Source organism: Leptodactylus fuscus, chromosome 8, assembly GCF_031893055.1.
Source record: "Leptodactylus fuscus isolate aLepFus1 chromosome 8, aLepFus1.hap2, whole genome shotgun sequence".
In the NCBI taxonomy this organism is placed as follows: Eukaryota; Metazoa; Chordata; class Amphibia; order Anura; family Leptodactylidae; genus Leptodactylus; species Leptodactylus fuscus.
The window spans coordinates 7,857,796-7,878,453 of NC_134272.1; the positions used below are offsets into that span (position 1 = coordinate 7,857,796).

The 20,658-nt window shown below is 44.6% G+C and overlaps 2 protein-coding genes across 3 annotated transcripts in view; both read left to right on the forward strand.

The window, feature by feature from the left end:
* The first annotated feature begins 102 nt into the window (after positions 1-102).
* On the forward strand, positions 103-4,932 carry NUBP2 (NUBP iron-sulfur cluster assembly factor 2, cytosolic). The gene is made up of 7 exons (XM_075283785.1): positions 103-201; positions 1,364-1,482; positions 1,952-2,150; positions 2,481-2,635; positions 3,452-3,562; positions 4,266-4,335; positions 4,531-4,932. Exons 1-7 carry the CDS (start codon positions 186-188, stop codon positions 4,671-4,673), a joined length of 813 nt encoding a protein of 270 aa, XP_075139886.1. The 5' UTR covers positions 103-185; the 3' UTR covers positions 4,674-4,932.
* A 1,573-nt stretch (positions 4,933-6,505) lies between these two features.
* Positions 6,506-20,658, forward strand: part of COG7 (component of oligomeric golgi complex 7) — a 32,675-nt gene continuing 18,522 nt past the window's right edge. The window contains exons 1-8 of one of the 2 annotated variants that reach the window (XM_075283779.1): positions 6,506-6,602; positions 8,109-8,291; positions 9,819-9,967; positions 10,053-10,169; positions 10,957-11,125; positions 12,511-12,593; positions 15,932-16,054; positions 20,293-20,491. In XM_075283779.1, the coding sequence (XP_075139880.1) occupies positions 8,126-8,291; positions 9,819-9,967; positions 10,053-10,169; positions 10,957-11,125; positions 12,511-12,593; positions 15,932-16,054; positions 20,293-20,491 (1,006 nt within the window). In that variant the 5' untranslated portion in view covers positions 6,506-6,602; positions 8,109-8,125. The remainder of the gene's footprint in view (positions 6,603-8,108; positions 8,292-9,818; positions 9,968-10,052; positions 10,170-10,956; positions 11,126-12,510; positions 12,594-15,931; positions 16,055-20,292; positions 20,492-20,658) is intronic. The other variant, XM_075283780.1, reaches the window with a different exon arrangement.

Sequence of the window (20,658 nt, forward strand, 5' to 3'; positions counted from 1 at the left end):
AAATGACCGCCTTCTCTTTACTGTATGCGTAACACGTGACTGGTAATGGCTGATGCGATTGGTTGATATTGTCCCGCCTATTAATCGGGAGGGACGAACCAATGGGAGGAGACGATGGTTGTATACTGGATGCTGATTGGACAGGACCCTGGCAGAGGTATTCTATGAGGAAGTGACTGTCCAGCATGGATAGAGCGCCTGGTGAGCCCTTCTATGGTGTAGTATATTGTCATGGCTTGTGTACAGTATAGCGAGCTGCTCGGGCCGGCCTCTGCTTATCTAAGGGGCGCTCTGCCCACAGTCACTGCTAACTAGAAGTCACTGAGCTCTCCCTTTAATGTGTCACTGCAAATGGCCTGTGTTGTAAGCCAAGTTTTTATGATAAATATATTTTTAAGAATTTTATGTTTAATTTCCATGCCATTCTAGCTTGCTAAATCCTGCAATTTTCACTGTGGCCACTAAGCCTATTAATAAACTGACACTTGCATCTCTTGCATCACAGACAGCATTGCAATAGAACAGGGTTAGGGAACCTTTGGCTCTCTAGCTGCTGTGAAACTACAACTCCCAGCATGCTCCATTCACTTCCAAGAAAAGCATGCAACAACAGTATCCAACAACAGTATCCAACAACAACAGCATCCAACAACAGTATGCATGCTGGGAGTTGTAGTTTTTGCAACAGCTGGAGAGCCGTACGTTCCCTACCCCTGCAATAGAAGATAACACCCCAATAGATAACATTACTGACTCATCATCGCATCCTCTACGGACAATAGATGATCTCTCCGCTTATCTCTATGTATAGAACATGAAACTGCTGTAAAGCGGATCACTAAATGCTGTTAACTAAACTTTCGGACAACTTTTGATCTTCTGGCGGTATTTGTGTCGTTAATACATTTTCTAATATACTTTATTAACGTGTTTTGTCTCCTTTCTGTGAAATCCTGCATGTTTTTACTCTTCCTCTTGTATTGAGAGCTGTTTCTGCCTCTCACTACGTGTTACTGTATATGGAGGACGGGCTGTGCAGCATGTACTGTATTTTATATAAGTTGCTGTTTACAGGGTCTACTTTAGCTGTCTCTGGATGCTCTCACCAGCGATGCATCCCTTTCGAACAGCTGATCAGTGGGGGTCCCAGGTATCAGACCTCTGCTGATCTTTTATTGACAACCTATACTGTGGATAGGTCATCGATAAAAAGGAACTGGTTAACCCCTTCAAGGGTTTCTGCAGTCTAACTTAACCTTTTCAGGCCTTGGGTTTTAATATCAGACTTCGGATGGTGGGGGTGTTTCCAGGGGCTATAATACCTCAGTATGTATGACCATGTAATATAATGTTCTTCTTACAGACAGCAGTAACCTTGCTGGCGTGCGGCATATCATTCTGGTGTTGTCTGGGAAAGGAGGCGTTGGCAAAAGTACCATCTCTACTCAGATTGCTCTGGCACTGCGCCATGCCGGGAAGAAGGTGAGTGCCCTGTAGTAAACGCTCCGCTATCAGCCCATTGCCAGTGTGGCTTAGTACCAAGTGTGGCTGCCTTGTTACTAGAGAGTAACTGCATAGCAGCCTCCGATAAGAGATAAGTGTCTGATCACATGGTACAATTACTGGGATCACAAGTACGGGGTCCTCAGTTACCCCATGGAGTGGTAGTGAATGTGTGGCCACCACTTGATTATCTTCGATAGGACATCTGCTATGGAGAGCTGTCAGTTCCATAGAGGTACATGGAGTGGTGTTTACACAGTCACGCTGCTGCCCCATTAACCCTGGACAATTAAGGACCCAGGTTCCTGTGATCAATGGGGTCCTCGTAGTCGAACACTTGTTTTTTATCCATAGATCTCCATTGTGTGTAACTAGAGATCCCCTTCTTTACTGCTCATCCTTGTATTACGATATAATATGGCTGATTTGTCAATCTATGGGTTTGTAGGTTGGAATACTGGATGTAGACCTGTGTGGACCCAGCATACCCCGCATGCTGAATGCTCATGGCAAGGACGTCCATCAGTGTGACAGCGGCTGGGTACCGGTGTACGTGGACCAGGAGAAGAGCATCTCGCTCATGTCTATTGGCTTTCTGCTGGAGCGCCCTGATGACGCTATAGTATGGAGGGGACCGAAGAAGAACGGTACGGAGTCTCTCTGCTTATAGAGTGTCCTTGTTGGAATTAAACCCATGACTGCATAGTTAAAGGGGTTCTCCTTGGCTTTAAAATTATGACATAACCTTAGGGTTGGGGGTGGGTGAGTTTACCAGTGTACCTGCAAAATCCCTATAAATGACTGTATGCTAAAATCTTTATAGACACCATAATGACATTGGGAAGTCTGAAATAGCAGCTTGTTATCATGTGGATCGTACCATTCTGCATCTTATATAACATAGGAGGAGCCTTGTCTATGCAGATGTCTATTTCTTTATCTTTGCACTGATGTCTATATCTACATTTATCTTCTAGCAATGATCAAACAGTTTGTGAGTGATGTGTCTTGGGGAGATCTGGATTTCCTTATTGTTGACACTCCACCGGGAACCTCCGATGAGCACATCTCCACTGTAGACGCTCTGAGGCCTTTCAATCCTATGGGAGCTGTTTTGGTCACCACTCCTCAGGTGCTTCTTTCTAGAATGACACATGGCTTGTTGAAATTGATATGTGTTTTCTCCTAAAATAGGAAAGGACCACCAATAAAGTGGTTTTCCCATCTCCCTGTTTCAGAAGCTTTCCCTGCTGTCTCTTTTTCTCACTTGCTGTATTCCTGCATTCCTGCAAGCTGGGGAAAGGCAGCATTGACTGTTTGATGAATAGGACACTATGAAGTATCACAAAACAGACTTTGGCTTTACCATGAGCGATTATTTATTATGATTACTAGAAATCTAATAAATAATATGCACAATAAATGTATATTACATTACACAGGTTTGTATAGAACACTTTCCATGTTTCTAGAGGACTCAGTGTTATCGTTTTGTTTACATAGAGAGATCACAAACACTGTCTGAGCCTTGATCAGCAAACTGCACTTACCTGACATGATTGCCCTGCAGGCAGAGCTGTAGATAACTGTGAGAGCACCCAATCCTCCCAGAGAGCAGTGACTTATCAGACAGGTCATACTTCATGGAAACAATGTGTAAACAATGGGAGGAATAATTTCATGTAGCAGGCAAACAAAGCAGCATTGCTAAAAAATGCTTGAATTTATATAAACAAGCAATATAGATAGGATCCCTGAGATGGAATACCCCTTTAATTGTCAGTCTGTGAGGACTATTCATCTGTTTCTAGGAAAGCCGGGTGACAAAATGATTAAAGCCCACCACCAACTTTTTGAGACATGTCTGGATAGTAGAGATGTCTAATTATGCAATGATCCTCTGCTTTGTATAGGTTTAGGTTTTCTCTGACTCTATGTATTGTTGCAGGCAGTATCTATTGGAGACGTACGACGTGAACTGACATTCTGCAAGAAGATGGGGCTCCCTGTGGTTGGAATTGTGGAGAATATGAGTGGCTTTGTTTGTCCCCATTGCACGGTGAGCTGAAGGATCCAGGAGCCTATCTGAACGAAGAATAGACTTAATCCAATTTCTGGGTAGCTATCACTTAGACTAGGTTCACACAGCCGTGTTCAGTCATAGAAATGTTGTGCATGGATTTGTGACATTTCCTGGCTTGACCACAGCTCATATGGGCTAATCTCAGCATGCAGCTGCAGCCAAGCCACTAATCGTCGCCTTCTTACGGAGCTTGTTTCTTGGACTAAACATGGCCTTGTGAACCCAGCCTAATAATTTTATACTACATTCCAAATGAATATAGTGTTACCATGCAAGTACATTACGTGCACTCACATGATACTTGGTATCTAAAGCCGTCTTCACTCCCTCCATAGTTCACTCACAGAATGAAAATAAAAGGTGTGTCAACTTTTTGAAGAAGTTGTTCTTTGTAGACAGACTCTCTGACTCTAGTGTTTCATTCCTTGGCAGTATCACCACTAGTGACATAAAGCTTTACATCTTGAAATTCGTGGGCTGTCTATCTACCTCACATCTATTAAGAGTCTTCCACAGAGTAGCTCCTTTCTTCTGATGAATTTTAAGATTTCCGGTGATGGGTCCAGCACTGAACAAATATAGACAACCTATCTTTAGGAAGGGTTCTCGGGGGCGATCAATACTCCTAAAACATGCTATGCAGTAACAGTATATATAATGGTTGTCTCTCTCATCCTAGGAATGCACTAATGTTTTTTCCAAAGGAGGCGGCGAGGAGTTAGCAAGACATTCTGGAGTCCCATTTCTGGGTAAATAAGAAGTGAAATCCTTGTTCCATGTTTTGTTCTGTTTTATCCCAATCTGAAAAGTCCTTTACAGACCAGAGCATGTTCAATATCTGTTATTTGGCTTTTGGTACAGAGTAGGGGTGTAGATGGAATTTTTATTTTTTACAATAGCAATACATAAATATGAGTATCAACCTTTTTTTTTTTCTTTTCCAGGTTGTGTTCCTCTCGATCCACTACTGACCCAAAGTCTGGAGCAGGGGAAAGACTTCATTCAAGAGTTCCCCAAGAGTGCAGCTTACTCCTCCATCACAAGCATTGCTCAGCAGATTCTAGACAGTGTTACGCAGGGATCTTGACCCTATAGATTTCTGAGGACTTATGCTAAATATTAGCTTACATTATATAGGAGAGACCGTTCTTTCTTCAGCTCTGGGGATCTCGCACTGCTGGTGGGAATCTTGCTGATGTCCGTGCAAGATCTCGTCGCATAAGAAGTTGTCAGACTGGCATTCAATAAACCCCTTGCAAATATATCTTCAGAGTATTTGCGCTGGATCGTATCACTTGTGATTTTGTATGCTGCGAATGTAACCACAGTAAAACAACGTGAATAAAGAATCTAGCGGTCCAGATTTTCTGCTGATGTAGGCAATAATTGCCATAGGAAATGGTTCTGTAGTTCAGAGAGAGTTCATTTTTATTTTCAAAACTCTTGAAATGGGTTAAAAACAAACAAAAAACAAAAGTAATACTCCCCTTATTGAGCTGTCGAAGCTTCTATTGGGTCTGCTATTGGACTCAGATATTTGGTGTTTTTTGTCACACAGGAAGCTCGGCAGATCGCTGAACCTAACCTGTGGGTTAGATGGGACCTGAAAGTAGAGGAGTTGGGAATCCAGGCGGCTTCTTTAAGAGACTATTCCTCCCTCTCCTGATAGTACTCGTCCATAGACAAACAGAAACGCCCTTCTGACAGTGAAGAGCTACAGTACCGGCAACAGATAACTCTTCACCAGGGGCACAGAAAGGGAAAGCTGATAGTGCGCTGAATTCGGCTTTCTAGCGGTGTATTAAACCGCATGTGCTCCAAATGGTGAAAGCTTCTCTTTAAGAGGGTCACTGTATCTTACTGGAGAGATACAGTCGTGTGTAGGGACTTATATGCCAGGCAATGCTCTATTGAAAAAATGCAAAAGGGCTCATACCAGGTAAACCCGAGAAACCCATCTGTACAATGACTTGCCTAAGGCTAGACTCACATTACGTTTCACCCGTGGAACTTGATCCGTATGTGCACCGGATTTATTGTCCTGAACCATCATACTGGGTGATAGACTCCTAGAATTATAGTTATCTACGATTGTAGTCGTTGCCTCAGTCCTGTACTATTAATAAGTATGGGACAATATGTCGCTAGGAGGCAGGACTCCTAATATCATACATAACTTTAATGCTGAGTCCTTCACCCGGTATGATAGTTCAGGACGGTAAATCCGATGCACATATGGACATATGGACTTAGTTTTATGGATAGAACTAACGTGTCAGTTTAGGGATAGACACAAGTCAGGATGTTGGATACCGCTTCTCCCTGACAGACTGGAAGCCAATAAACAGGATTTTTACTGCGTTTGTCTGACCGTGTCTGTCAGCCATTTATAAAGGAGTTGGAGTTGGGCTGTGAAAAGAGGAGCCAAAGTCTGAGTTTCAACTTTGGCCTATGGATTCCACAGCCCTGCCGGATACACGACTATGGGTATGTTCACATGGCAGAATCTGAGGTCGATTTTAAGGCAATGGGATAAAGAAGATTCAAGCACGCCTTCACTTTTGGCTGTGTGAACGGCTCCTAACAGTTTATCTGGCTAATAGGCTGCGGTCACATGTTGCGAATTTATATGCGGTTATCTGCTGCGAATGCCATCCACATAACTGCAGAGAAAACCTCACAGTGCACATTGTTTAATGGCTGCAAAATCCCACAGACCAGAGAGAAGAAAAACACCCCTCCCCCCTATTGCAATAATACAGGGACATTGTTTACAATATAGACATTGGGAGATGTACAGAACACCCTGAGAGACGTCATTGAAAATAACAGCGGAACGAATAGCCAGAGCTCGCGTTTACAGAGGGACGTGTAAACTGAACGGACCCGGCAGTGACGTCACGCGTCGTGTCACCATGGCTCCCATGGCCAACCCGGAAGTGCGGCGCTGGCAGGGAACACGGAAACCGGAGAATTGAGTAAAGTGTCCGTTTAGACCAGGCAGCTTGCACTGCTCGTACGTATCCAGAGGCGGCGCTGTTGAGCCTTGTGTTTTGGTGCCTTTCAATGTTGACGCTAGTTCACGGTAGCTGTTGTAGAACTACAAGTCCCAGAAGTGACTTGTAGTGCAAGCGGGGACTATGGCCGGGGTTAAGGGTCATGATGAGGACAGGTGCCCAAAATCTAATACTTTGTGTTGCTTTGAGGTTAACATGGCTGCAATATGCAGAATGGGGAATGTCTGCTGTGTGTTTTCATTGTTAAAGGGTTTTATTTCAAGAACAGCGCCACACCTGTGCACAGATTGTATGCGGAATTGCAGCTAGGCTTTATTTACTTAAACAGAGATACACTGCAATGCCCGTCACATAATAGGATAATGAGAGTCCTCCAGTGACACAAGTGACGCCATTGTCAGGGACTTTGCTGTATCATCAATGTGTCTGGGATATACATAAAGAAGCCCTTGAAGGGATTGTCCATTCATGCTGACCCATCTGATATGACATTGCACATAGTGAAATGTTCCTGCACGCTGGCTGCTCGCATTGCTGATCATTGTCTGAAGGTGGGCCGTGTTGGTATCCATGCACCATATATGTTGTGCAGATTCCTCCACCGCCCCTTGTGCAGTTGCATCTCTATGCCCAATGTCATATTGGACAGGATAGCGTGTCCATCAAAGGTTTGTGGCATGTTGGCAACGTATCACCTGTCTACAGAACAGGACATCTTACTGTGGGGACCCCACGATCATGACAAAGGGGGTCCCTTTTGCCCTTGTCTGTCCATCAGTAGCAGTAGCTGAGGTTCCCTGCCGCTCCATTCATCTCTATTTCAGCCTGTGCAGCTACTGCCCTACTTTTCTGCTGATCAACACAGACCCATTGAAACGGGAACTCATCTCTTGTCAGCATAGACATTGGTAGTCTATAGGACTGGTCATTGGTAGTAACTATGATGAGACACCCCCCCCCCCCCTTCCTGCTGGCTATAGACAAATTTAGGATGATTTGCAATAGCCCCTATACACATGGTATAAAAGACATCTCCTTATGGGTGACAGTGTCATATGGGAATTGAGGCTTCCCAGTAAATTGGAGTCCTAGAGGAGGACCCACCTACAGGTCATATATGTTGTGGATGTGACATAAGTGTCCCCCTATTATTTGTTTTGCAAAGGCCCTAGTTCACACATCCCATATGAAATACAAATATTTCTGGCAGATCCCATCGGTGGAATAGAAAGTGTTATAATTCAGATTTAATGTTTCCTGAAGTCTGCTCCAGCTGGCATAGGTGTCAGTGCAGAGGCACAGCCTGGCAGAGGGTGCACCTGATTTATGAGGAGGTGCGCACTCTGCCAGCGCAGGGGATATGAAGACTGGCATTACAACAACCTTCATAAATCTGCCCCAATGTCTCTATCACAGAGGAGTGAATGCAGCATAACAGTTTAACTCAGAATTTCTGGATCGTCAGTGCCTGAGAATTTTTACATATCACTTCCATCTTATCTTAGCAGGTCGTTCTTCCAGGATGGACTTCTCGAGGTTCCTCGCTGATGACTTTGAGGTGAAGGATTGGGTGAATGCTGCCTTTAAGTCCGTACAGAAAGATGCTCCAGGGAAGGTGGACGCGCACGCTGCGACTCTGGTTATGAAACTGCAGCTCTTCATCCAGGAGGTCAACAACTCTGTTGAAGGTAGCTGAGACCTGTTCAGTTTTAGACAGTCATTGGTCTCCATTCTGCGAGCCTCTAGCTGCTGTGAATCTATAACTCTTACGCTAGATTCACACTAGCAGTCGGCAGTTCGTTCTGTAGTTTCCGTCTTCTGCATGCAGAAGACAGAAACCTGTCAGACCGGGTCCGGCCGTGAGCGCCGGTGAGCGTTTTATGCTCTCTGCCGCGAAACCGTTTTTTTAAAATCGGACACAGAGTACTGCATGTCTGACTCTGTGTCCGGTTTAAAAAAAAAAAACGGTTTCGCGGCGGAGAGCATAAAACGCTCACCGGCGCTCACGGCTGGACATCTTTCAAACCCATTCAAATGAAAGAGTACTGCAGGTTTCCGTCTCCTGCCTCTGTTTTGTGCAGGAGACGGAAACCTGCAGAACGGAGACTGGGCGAAGGTTTGAAAGAGCCCTGATCATTCTTTGTTCTACTGTTCTGATCAAGCCAATAACTGCACATGAGTATCTGTCTAGCACCGACTGACCATCAGAACAGCTTTGTATTGCTCCAGACTAGAGAGGAGCGAGTAGTATTCGATTGAGTAGGTATTTGATCGAATACTAGGGTATTCGAAATACTCTTACTCGCTCAAATACCACGCGGTAAACGCCTTTTACATTTACCGTGTGGTATTCGACCGAGTATGAGTATTTTCAATACCGTAGTATTCGATCAAATACCTACTCGATTGAATACTACTCGCTCATCTCTACTCCAGACATATTGGACAATCTCCTTGCATTGATGCAACCTGCTATCCTGCTCATAGCGCTGCTGCCCCACATACAGTAGTCTGTGTTTGCCTTTGTATATAAACTTAGTGCAACCTTTTGGCTACAATGACACAAGAAATTTTTGATGCAATATTTTGAACCCGAGCCAGAAGCGGATCCAGCAAGAAGCAGAAGCCCTTCCCTTAGGTTATGTTTACTCAGCAAATATGGAAGAGGAATTTGAGTATGTGGCTGAATCAAGCAAGATGTTTCAGTGTCCTGCGATGACCTCAGCCTTCTCTGAAAACAATGGCAGGTAGGTTTAGGGTGGAATCTGCAACAAAATCGGCTATTGCTAGCTTTGGCTTTAAAAAAAAATCACAAAAATTGCAAGTATGATTCCATTATAAAACAAATTGTTATTTGGTGTATGTTACAAAGTATTTTTCATTATTATCAGGTATAGTAAATATAATACTTCTAAACTAAGAAATGAAGTCAGTCCTGATAAAAGGGAAAAAAAAAGACATTTAGTGACTATAGCTCCTATGTAGTCCTACATATCGGTGGCTTGTGTAGTGTCCTACATCCTGCAGTTTTGTGTCACTTCCTTCCATCTGCCACCTCTGGAGCTGTGTAGTAGATCCAATGTGCAGTCATTTTCACCACAAAAACTGAAGCATCCCTTTAAGAAGCCAAGAAGTGAAGTCTCCCCCGAGTGCACCCCTAGTACCCAGTCTTACCACCCCTGCAAGACCGGTAGTGATATTTATGTCTTCCGCAGAGAGCAGCCACCAGGCCCTGCAGAACATGCCACGGGTGTTACGTGACGTGGAGGCACTCCGGCAGGAGGCAGCTTTTCTTAAGGAGCAGATGATTCTTGTAAAGGAAGACATCAAGAAGTTTGAGCAGGATACTGCACAGTCCATGCAGGTGAGGAGGAGTAACTGATATATACAGTCGCTTATAAAATATTATTGCCCCTCCCCTTCTTGACCTGACTTGTTTATATCACTAGGTTCTAGTAGAGATGGATAAAGTAAAGTCACGGATGCAATTGGCCGCCGAATCCCTCCAAGAAGCTGACAAATGGAGTACACTCAGCGCAGACATTGAGGAGACCTTCAAGACACAGGTATATTTTATTATACAGTATGGTGCAAAGGTTTTAGACATCTGCTGCAAAGTAAGAATTCTTTCAGAATTAGAAGGGTTCTTAGTTTATTTATGTCAAGTAACAAAAATAAACTAAACCGCCCCCAGGTACTGATGGACCAGGGGATTAGTGTCCCAAATAGCCCTGTTGTAAAGCTGCCTGTTCCTGCATTAAATAACAAAAAAAACTTTATACTTACCTACAGATGAGTCTGATGAACCGAATCTGACTCATCTCTGGTGCTCCCAGCACCTACTTAGAGGTCTAATGAAAATGAGGAACCACACCTTGGCTTCTCTGCGTATGCATCCGACGTCTGACAGATGCGCAATGAACCTGAGGCGAACCTTTCTCCAATGATAGGTAAGTATAAAGTTCTTTTTTTTCCCAAGGCTGGCGCTGACTCCTTTACTACAAGGCTATTTGGGCACTACCAGTCTTTGGGGAAATCAAAGGTAACAGTGCTGTGGCAATTTAATCTTAATGACTGGTCCTGCGGCAAAGGCATCACCTACGTCATTCACGTGATTGCTGTAACTGATCGGTGGTCAGATGAAAGACACGCCGAGGCCAGAGATTGCAGCGGTATGTGATGTCTTTCCTGCAGAACCAGTGGGGAGTATTGAAGAGAGGTGGTGCTTGGTGACAGATTCCCTGTATTGGTTTATACTACTCCTAAAATCCTGGATACCTCCTTTAATATACAATATTGTGTTATTCCTATGGGAGAGAAGTAACACAAGCCCAATGTCCTTGTCTATTACAGAACGTAACTGTGATCTCTGAGAAGCTGACCAGTATGCAGGTGAGCCTCACTATGCTGGTCGATACCCCAGATTACTCCGAGAAATGTGTATACCTGGAAGCCTTGAAGAATCGATTGGAAGCCATGTGCAGCCCCCAGATAGTCGCTGCTTTCAACAGCCAGTCTACAGGTTAGTAGAAATTGGGCTTGGGACATCTTATTTTATTTTCTGACCTTAATTGCAGTCTTGGAGGCTGCTTCCCAGCACTCAGAAGAACACTGTGGGCTTAAAGAGGTTTTCTAGACCCAAATGCATGTTTCATACTAATTACCTATCCACAGGATAGGTCATCATTGTTTGATCGGTGCGGGTCTGACCCCTGGACCCTGCACAGATCAGCTGTTCTTGTAGCCCCCAGGCACCAGAAACTACTGCAGTGGAAGGATAGCAGAAGCAGTCTGATCCTATTCATGTAATAGTAAAGAGTAGAGCTGTGTTCTCCAAAGCTACCACTGCTATATAGTACAGCGCTGCGGAATATGTTGGCGCTATATAAATAAAATGTATTATTATTATTATTATTATGGGGCAGCAGTTCTGCTCTTATTACTTATTACCCTGTTTACTGCAGCAGCTTCCAATGCCTGGATCCTCTCAGATCACATACTGATCCTGTGGGTAGGACATCAATATGAAACATGCATTTGGGGCTGAAAGACCCCCTTTAGCACCCATGCACTGGACCAAGTCTGTGTCTGATGTATTAAGTACAACAGTGCCACCTGCTGTCAAAACTAATTATTGCTGCACTGCAGTTTGTACAGCTTGTAGAAGGATCTCAAAGAGTCACTGCAAAGAGCGGATCAGAGGACAAAAAAAAACCCCAAACCACATGGTTAGCCCCATGCACATGTCTGAGTGTGTTTCCAATATGGTGGCAAATTTGCAGCGGAATGCAGAGTGACTTCCAAGTATCATCCAAGTGCATTCTCTGATGTACTTACTGTACCTCTGTAGTGGGTTCTGATATGTTCTGGTCCTATCCTGCTCCATATTGTTGGTTGAGATTCGATTGGAAGCCCCCATAGACGTGAATGCATCACGGAATGCGCTCGGATGACATCCGAGTGCATTCTGCTGATAACTCGCCCCCACATTGCATGCACATTCGGTCATGTGCATGGGAGCTAGCTATGTCTTTTGTTTTGTCCTCTAGAAGAGCTGCTCTTTGCACTGGCTCTTTGAGATCCTGCCACAAGCTATACAACCTACACTGCAGTAATAACTTGTTTCGACAGCAGGTGGCACTGTAGTACTAAATAAATATTTTTTTCCAACTCGAAAGTTTAAAAATCTGACCGAGCGAGAGAAATCTCCCTACATAGTTATACAGCTCCATTTGGCTGAGTTATAACATGAAAACCAAGAAAAGATAGTGCTGGCTGAACCCTTATGTGACTGATGGCGTCCCTATAAATATGGCTGACCTTTACTATCTGCGATTGTAGGGTTGTGGTCGCCTCCCTTAGAGTGTAAGCCGATTTTAACTTGCTCCATGTGTCTTCTATTCACAGACCAGGCAAAAATGTTTGTGAAGGTGTTCAGTGAGATTGACAGGATGCCGCAGTTGCTGGCGTACTACTATAAGTGCCACAAGGTATGTTCATTACTCACATGACTTTACCTACATAGACTTTCCTCTAAGATCATTCACCAGTCCACAGGGATAGCGCACCATAACATATTCCCACTCAATTGCTGGTTCTAATGTTTAGAGTGCTGGAATCTTGTAACGCTTTGTTCACACTTGCGCCCGGACTCCGTTCTCAGCTTTCCATCCTCTGCATGCAGAAGACGGAAAGCTGTCAGACCGGGTCCGGCCGTGAGCGCCGGTGAACGTTTTATGCTCTCCACCGCGAAACTGGGTTTTTTAAAACCAGACACAGAGTACTGCATGTCCGACTCTGTGTTCGATTTAAAAAAAAACGGTTTCGCGGCGGAGAGCATAAAACGCTCACCGGCGCTCACGGCCGGACATCTTTCAAACCCATTCAAATGAGTGGGTATGAAAGAGTCCTGCAGGTTTCCGTCTCCTGCTCTGTTTTATGCAGGAAACGGAAACCTGCATGAACGGACTCCGGGCGCAGATGTGAACCCAGCGTTAGTGACTTCTGTAGTGTCTCCCAAAGTACATTGTAAGGTAAGCAGGGAACCTCTTTTTTATGTAGATTGTGAGCCCCCTATAGGGATATATGATATAGGGATCACAATGTACATTTTTTTTCCTATCAGTATGTCTTTGTAGAATGGGAGGAAATCCACACAAACACAGGGAGAACATACAAACGCCTTGCAGATGTTGTTCCTAGCGGGATTCGAACCCAGGACTCCAGCGCTACAAGGCTGCACTGCTAACCACTGAGCCACCGCGTTGCACCCCACCATAGTTTTATGAGACCTCACGAGCTGCTTTTTTCATGTGCCGATGACATCATGTTTATCCATCACATGTTACAGCAGCACCTCAGCCCCATTCAAGTGATACTAAGCACAACCCCTGTGATATGTACAATGCTGTACTTCGTATCAAGAGAAGAGTCTGCATCACCCACCTGAATGCTGCTGATCTGTGGGGGTCCTAGGAGTTGGACCTAAGGATAGGGACTCAATAGTCAATTCTCCGAAAACCCCTTTCAATGCTGCCATTAGAAAGTTACATTTGTCCTGCAACAAACAAGCTTCGGAACAGAAAAATTAAAAACTTGCGGCTTCTGTCCAAAAACCGGCCGTGTCAGGAGGGGTCATCTAACGGGTGGGCTGATCAATAACTGAGTCTAGCAGCAATTGTATGTGTGGTGTGCCTGCTGCCTAGCCAGGAAACACAACAGCTCTGAAATAAAACCTGTATGCTGACCTGTATCTCATATCCTTATGTCTCAGGTGTCTTTTTTTTGTTTTTTCTTGGACATTGACTTTGCACGCTGCGTTTTTGCATCACGCGCTATATATATAAAGGCTTATTTTTACCCCTCGGTGACCACCCAGGATCCGATCAGCAGACGTCAGATATTCCATGTTGGTTTTTTAGTTTCCCCTTGTCATACAGTGTATTGTGATATCAGATTGCCTACGGGTCCTTTGTATAATCTTACATCTTAGAGCACTGGGTATAGTATTCTGTAGGGATTGTCTTTGTGGCTTTTGTATGTATAAGAATATGTTTGTTCTTGAAGGGCGAGCGGGTTGCGGGAGCCTCATTCTGAGTAGACTTATACGATGGGTATTTATAGTGTCCATTATAGGACTTCTATATTTAGGAACACTGTATTATGACAGATTATAGAGTTACTTTTTATGTTGGAGATGGCGGGGGTTGTTGTTAGCACGCCAGGTTCACAGAATTGCAGGTATGTGGTTACAAAGCATTACGTACGAGGGTTGTGAGATGGGGGGAAGAATGGCTAGTGGGTAAACTTGTGTTTTTATTTCTTTTACTTTATCTTATCCCTTTCCTAACTCGGTCATTTTGTCCCTCTGTCTTCCAGGAGACATATTTTATTTTTTTTTACCTTCCCCGGTATTTGCCATGGCTGTTTCCGCCTCGGTCAGACTGCAGCTTTTACGCCACATGGGGCCTAAAGAGGTTTTCTTGGACTTGCATATGGATGACTGATCCTTAGGATAGGATATGTGATCAGTGGGGAACTTGACACACTGGGCCCTCACAGATCAGCTGCTTGGTCATGCCTGTAGCCTATTCTTGTGCCAGTGACATCCTATTCATCGATCACATGGTACAGCAGCAGCTCAGGCCCATTCAAGTGAATGGGGCTGATCTGCAGTACCAAGTGTAGCCACTACAATGTGTATGGCGCTCTATATGCTCACTCTAACACACCTCTCACCTCCATTGCACATTCTGGTGTGTTTGATATATAGCATAGGTTGATCTGTGGCGCTCCTTTTGCTGTCCAAGCATTGGATACCACAGTGGGACTCAACAGACTCCATTATAAATGAGTTGTCTTTCTTCTGTGACAGATTCACAGCCTTTGTTCTGTCTAATAAACCTTAATAAAATAAAATAGCATGACATCTCAGGCTCTAGGAGGTGCGCGGCGCCCCCCACCATCTCAGTACAGTACATACTGTAATACTGGGGATTCTCAATGACGTGTCTCCGCTCCGTGCAAGGTGTGGGACTTAGCTGTCACCCCTTCATTGCCAAGACAGGTGGAGATTATTGAAAATGGGTCTTTGCCGATAACTGGAAAAGCAGATCTTATCTTCATGAGCCAACATTGCCTATAAAAGATCCGAGTACATTTCCTCCGTTGTGTGGTAAGGACATGACCGTTCCCTCTTGACTCCAGTCCAGTGCTGTGCAACATTGTGTTGCAGCCAAAGCTCTTAGTCATTCTGTCCATATCATTCATCAATCTCTAGACTAAAGGTGACCATACACCTTCTATAGCCGTATGCCGAAAGCCTGTCCTCGTGACCCCTCCGTGCCCAGGAGACACTCACACACAAGACACAGTCATTGCTAAAAATATCTTGCATCAGAAAGGAGTTGTCGCAACTTCTCCATGTGATGTAATGATGATCTATGGAAGTGATGGCGATATTCCAGCCAGAGGAGAAGGTTATTGGGGAAATAGGGCAATTGAGCGGAGGCTCGAGGACATTGATGAGATACAGAGGGACAGGGGTGCTTCAGTGCTCAGCCCTGTGGTCCTGGGTTCGAGTCCAGGGTTTCTATTTCTTCCCATCTCCAACATACAGATTGGTATTCCATAAAATTAACTGTAGTGTGAGATAGGGATATTATATTGTGCGCCTCACTGGGCTGGTGACAAACTGCATACAGCGCTTTGGAATATGTTGGTGCTATATAAGCAGCAGGATGTGAGGGACTAATAAATGATCAGGTTGCTGTTCTTCTGTAACATTGTGATATCTTATATGTATTGTTACCCTGTCCTATCTATACAGGTACAACTGGTATCAGTTTGGCAGGAGCTTTGTCAGAGCGAGATGTCCCTGGATCGGCAGCTGACGGAGTTCTACGATACCTTGCTAAGCGGATGGCACTCACAGCTGCAGTGGGTCTCTCAGGTATGTGGCACGTCAGAGAATCAACAATCATCAGGTATGGTGGACGATGGCTAGTGCAATATATAGGCAGAGACAGCCACAGACCTAACCCTGGCCATACGCCTCCAACAGCTGATGCTTTCTTTAATCTTCATATGCATCCCCCTGAAGATAGGCTTTATACTTTCTCATATAGGAGTGCACTTCTGTCTGGACATGTCTCTTACGCCTGTGAAAAAAAAAGTGAAAACAAGTGTTGCTGGAGATCCATTTTTTTAGGTGCAGAACCCCAGAACCTCAGTTTCCTCATTAATGCAGCTATAACGTTAACTGGAGTCTTTCAGAATCCAGCAGATAGATTCGGGTCACCTGAATCAAACCATGTACTACATCCTGCAATTTTTACTCTGGCCACTAAGCCTAATAATAGACTGACACTTGCCATTCTGTAGGAGTTTTCCTTGCAGCAATCACCTCATTTACATCACAGACAGGATTACAGTAGAAGATAACACCTCTATCGATACCACCACTGACCCATCATTGCATCCACTACTGACTATAGATGATGTCACAGAGTATCTACTCTCCACTGTGCACGGAACATGTCTAGAAAAATCTCCATAACAAGGATCCTATCATTAAAACTCAATTTTTTGTCCCTAACACGTAGGAATAGCCTTAAGAAAGGCTATTCTTCTCCTACCTTTAGATGTCTTCTCCACACCGCCATTCGGTATTAATCCTGGTTTTTGGCGATATGCAAATGAGTTCTCTTGCAGCACTGGGGGCGTCCCCAATGCTGCGAGAGAACTCTCCAGCGCCGCCTCCATCTTCTTCAGGAACGGCCTCTCTGCACGTCTTCTTCCAGCGCTGGCTTCAGACTTCTAGGCCTAGGACAAAGCCAACTGTGTGCCCACCGGCCACAAGAAAATGGCCGCTTACACAGTATTGTAAGCGGCCATTTTCTTGTGGCTGGCAGGCATGTGCAGACAGCTGCCCAAGACCTAGAAGATGCGCAGAGAGGCCATTCCTGAAGAAGATGGAGGCGGCGCTGGAGAGTTCTCTCGCAGCATTGGTGACGCCCCCAGTGCTGCGAGAGAACTCATTTACATACCGCCAAAAACCAGGATTAATACCGAATGGCGGTGTGGAGAAGACATCTAAAGGTAGGAGAAGAATAGCCTTTCTTAAGGCTATTCCTATGTGTTAGGATCCCTTTAATGAGTCAGCTCCAGTCTATTGCTGTCTATGGCCATGACCGCTGTAAAGCAGACCACTGAATGCTGTTAACGGAACAGAGGAGAAGTTCAGGCAAAATGGCCGCCCCCTTGATCATGTGCAGAGAATGAAAAAAAATCTACAATATGACAATAAAATAAAAAAAATATTTAAAAAATTGATATTTCGTCATCTGGCTTTAATAAATAAAAAATGAGCGCCGCTTTCCTTTTAAAGACGACCTAATCTGTGTGAGGTTCTGAGGTTTTCGGCCGCCCTCGCACTTGCGCCTTCTATGTAAAGACAAATCGTATCTGACATTGAGTAAAACTCCGTAGCAGAAAAACGGCCCCGAATGTAATTACAGCCAATAAGTCTAATTGAAGTGGAAAGCGTCGATGGTGCTGGCGATGGGCCGCGCTCCCCTCATGATCCGCGCCTCACTGCCCCGGCCTGATAGAAGTGCTTGATAAGTTTTACGGCCTGTCCGCCGGGCACCTGCCGATTGAACCTGATGTTCTAATTGATCCTTCCCTCCCTTATCTGATGTGGCTGCACGTTCCCACAGCCCAATTATTCCACATCCCATTATGTCACACAGTCCCTTAAAGATATAGGTCTCTCTATACCCCCCCACCCAGCGGTTTAGACCGACAGTCACCAGGACACCCCGTCCCATAAACCTTCTCTTCCCAGGTTACTGTACGGCTCCTGACGTTTTATGACTTTGCTCTTTTATGTGGATTTATTTTTTCTTTTTAATGTGTCGAGACCTTAAAGATTGTTATCTGTCTGTAGGAATGTAAAGGAGATAGACATCTCGCATGTCCTTGACACTAATAGTTATACAGCAACTTTAAGGCCTTGTGCACACTGCAGAACTGCACCTGTCATGGTATATAAGCATCCTGGTGACCTTGCCATGGTTTTATATGGGGTATTGCCAACGTGGGAAAAGAATATAATACTGTATACTATGGATGTCTGACCCACCTACCAGGAGAACAAAGCCCTTACCAGAGTGTCCACAAGAAAAGCAACTACGGTGACCCCCAAGAGAGGGCACCTGTGTATAAGCCAAGGTGGAAATACCCCTGTAAATTATATTTTATACTACTTATATTATTCATTTATTATTATTTTATATTATTAAATATATTATTAGTAGAGATGAGCGAACAGTAAAATGTTCGAGGTTCGATATTCGTTTCGAGTAGCCCCACAATATTCAACTACTCTAATCGAATATCGAACCCTATTATAGTCTATGGGGGGAAAATGCTTGTTTCAGGTGTAGGCAACATTCGATCAAATAGAACTTACCAAGTCCACGAGTGAGGGTCGGGCTGGATTCTCCGAGAAGTCTTCTCCGTGCAGCGTCTTCCGTCTCTGAATTCACTCTGCCAGGCACCGGGCCTGGGCAGAGACGACTGCGCATGTCTGCACTACAAGAAAATGGCCGCTTACAGTCAAAGCGGTCATTTTCTTGTAGCGCGGGCATATGCAGTCGGCTCTGCCCAGGTCCGATACCAGGCACAGTGAATTCAGAGCCGTGGGACGCTGCGCGGAGAAGACTTCTAAAGGTAGGTTCTGCAAATTTTGTCATTCGAATAGCAAGTAGTATTCGATCGAGTACGAGTATTTCGAATACCTACTCGATCGAGTACTACTCGCTCATCTCTAATTATTATTATTATTATTATTACTACTATTATTTCTAACACTATATTATTATATTTAATATTATATTGATATTTATATTTATATCTTACTATACCTTATATTACTTTATATTATAGACATCATATTACCGCCTTAGTGGGGCCCCGTTACTATAACCCCCCACTAATTGAATATTGATGGTCTGTAGTAAGAATAGGCCATCAGTTTGGAAGAACTGGATCATCCCTTTAAATGCGGACTATGCCTAGTTTATGCGGATGAACTACTACATAGCAAGGCTGATAGGAGCCTTCAGGTGTCTGGGAAAGCTGGGTGACTATTTCAGTACAAATGAATAGAATTTGTCTCCCCTAGACAGTACTACGCAGTGTCCGCCTCCTGGCTATATAAAGGGTTAATCCGCTGCATCCACAAAGCCCAGACGTTGCAGTGATCAGCCGAGCGTCCAATTCAAATTTATTAAAAATGTGCATGGTCAGACGTAGCAAAGGCCGACAGAATAAACGCCATTCATTATCCCGGCCCTAAAATGATAGGATTTCTGTGAAGCGCATAGTGTCAGCAAGTTTTAATTATCCCCCGCTCCGTGTTCTCGGTTCACCTCCAGGCAGCGCGGTAGCGTACGTCCTTCTCTATAGCATGGACTTTATAGCGTACCTGGAAGAAGAGTAATAGATCCGCAACAGACCCTCATCCTACTCACACTTAAAGGGATATTCCTTAATTTACCAGGTCTCCTGACTCTTATGTCTGCACAGGGGGCCGCACTCTGCTATGGGAACATTGAATGGGTACAGCAGTCTGAGGACAGACATTTGGGGACCCCTGTTGACGGATCCGTCAACAGCTGCTTGTTCATAGGTTTTCGGTATCAGCCATTTTTCCTCTCTACACAAGACGGTAAAATATAAGGGTTAAAATCATATTCAGTGGGACTCCAGGCTAAACAATTGATGACCTATCCTTAGATTTTCAATCGACAGGAGTTGACACCAGCACCCCCTGCTGATTGGCTGTTTAGGGTGAGCGTCACTGCAAACCAAGCACAGTGGCAGTGCTTGGTATTGCAGCTCAATCCATTCACTTGAATGGGACTGAGCTGCGACGGCTGATGACTTTAAACTGCTGATCTGTAGGGGTACTGGGTGTCGGACCCCCTCCACAAATTTTCAGTTGATGACCTCTCCTAGGGTTTAAGTCGTCCATTCTAAAAACATGGAAAAATCCTTTAAATAAGATGTATTGCTAGTTGGTGGATTGGGGGACCAAGACCTCCCCCCCCATGATTAGTTGATTTTAGGGGTGTGACTTCTGGATTCATGTTTAGTATCACAGGATTTGTATTCTTGTTACAGATATTTAAGAAGCCTCACGAGGTGGTGACCGTCCTGCTGATACAGACACTAGCCGCCATGGTGCCGTCCATCCCCGTCTGCCTGAGCACAGCCATGGAGAGGACCAGTGCGGAGCATAAACTCACTACATTGCTGGAGCTTTTCCAGGCCACTGGTCACTTTGCTAAGGCTCTGGAGGCTGCCATCATGCCCCATATCGGTAAGATGGGATGTGTTGTGTCAAAAAAAAAGGGGACCCTTAGTTATTATATAGATATCACCGATCCTGAAAAACCCTTTAAGGAAACCCTCAATCTTACACAACCTCCACCAACTTTAGCGGAATCTGGATAAACATATAGCTGGGATGATTTAGGAAAACCTGCA

What these genes read in the sequence shown, in the direction of transcription:
- NUBP2 (XM_075283785.1), top strand. An exon ending in TGCGCCATGCCGGGAAGAAG is followed by an intron (nt 1,483 to 1,951) that starts GTGAGTGCCCTG and finishes ATGGGTTTGTAG; the next exon opens with GTTGGAATACTGGATGTAGA. An exon ending in GAGGGGACCGAAGAAGAACG is followed by an intron (nt 2,151 to 2,480) that starts GTACGGAGTCTC and finishes TTTATCTTCTAG; the next exon opens with CAATGATCAAACAGTTTGTG.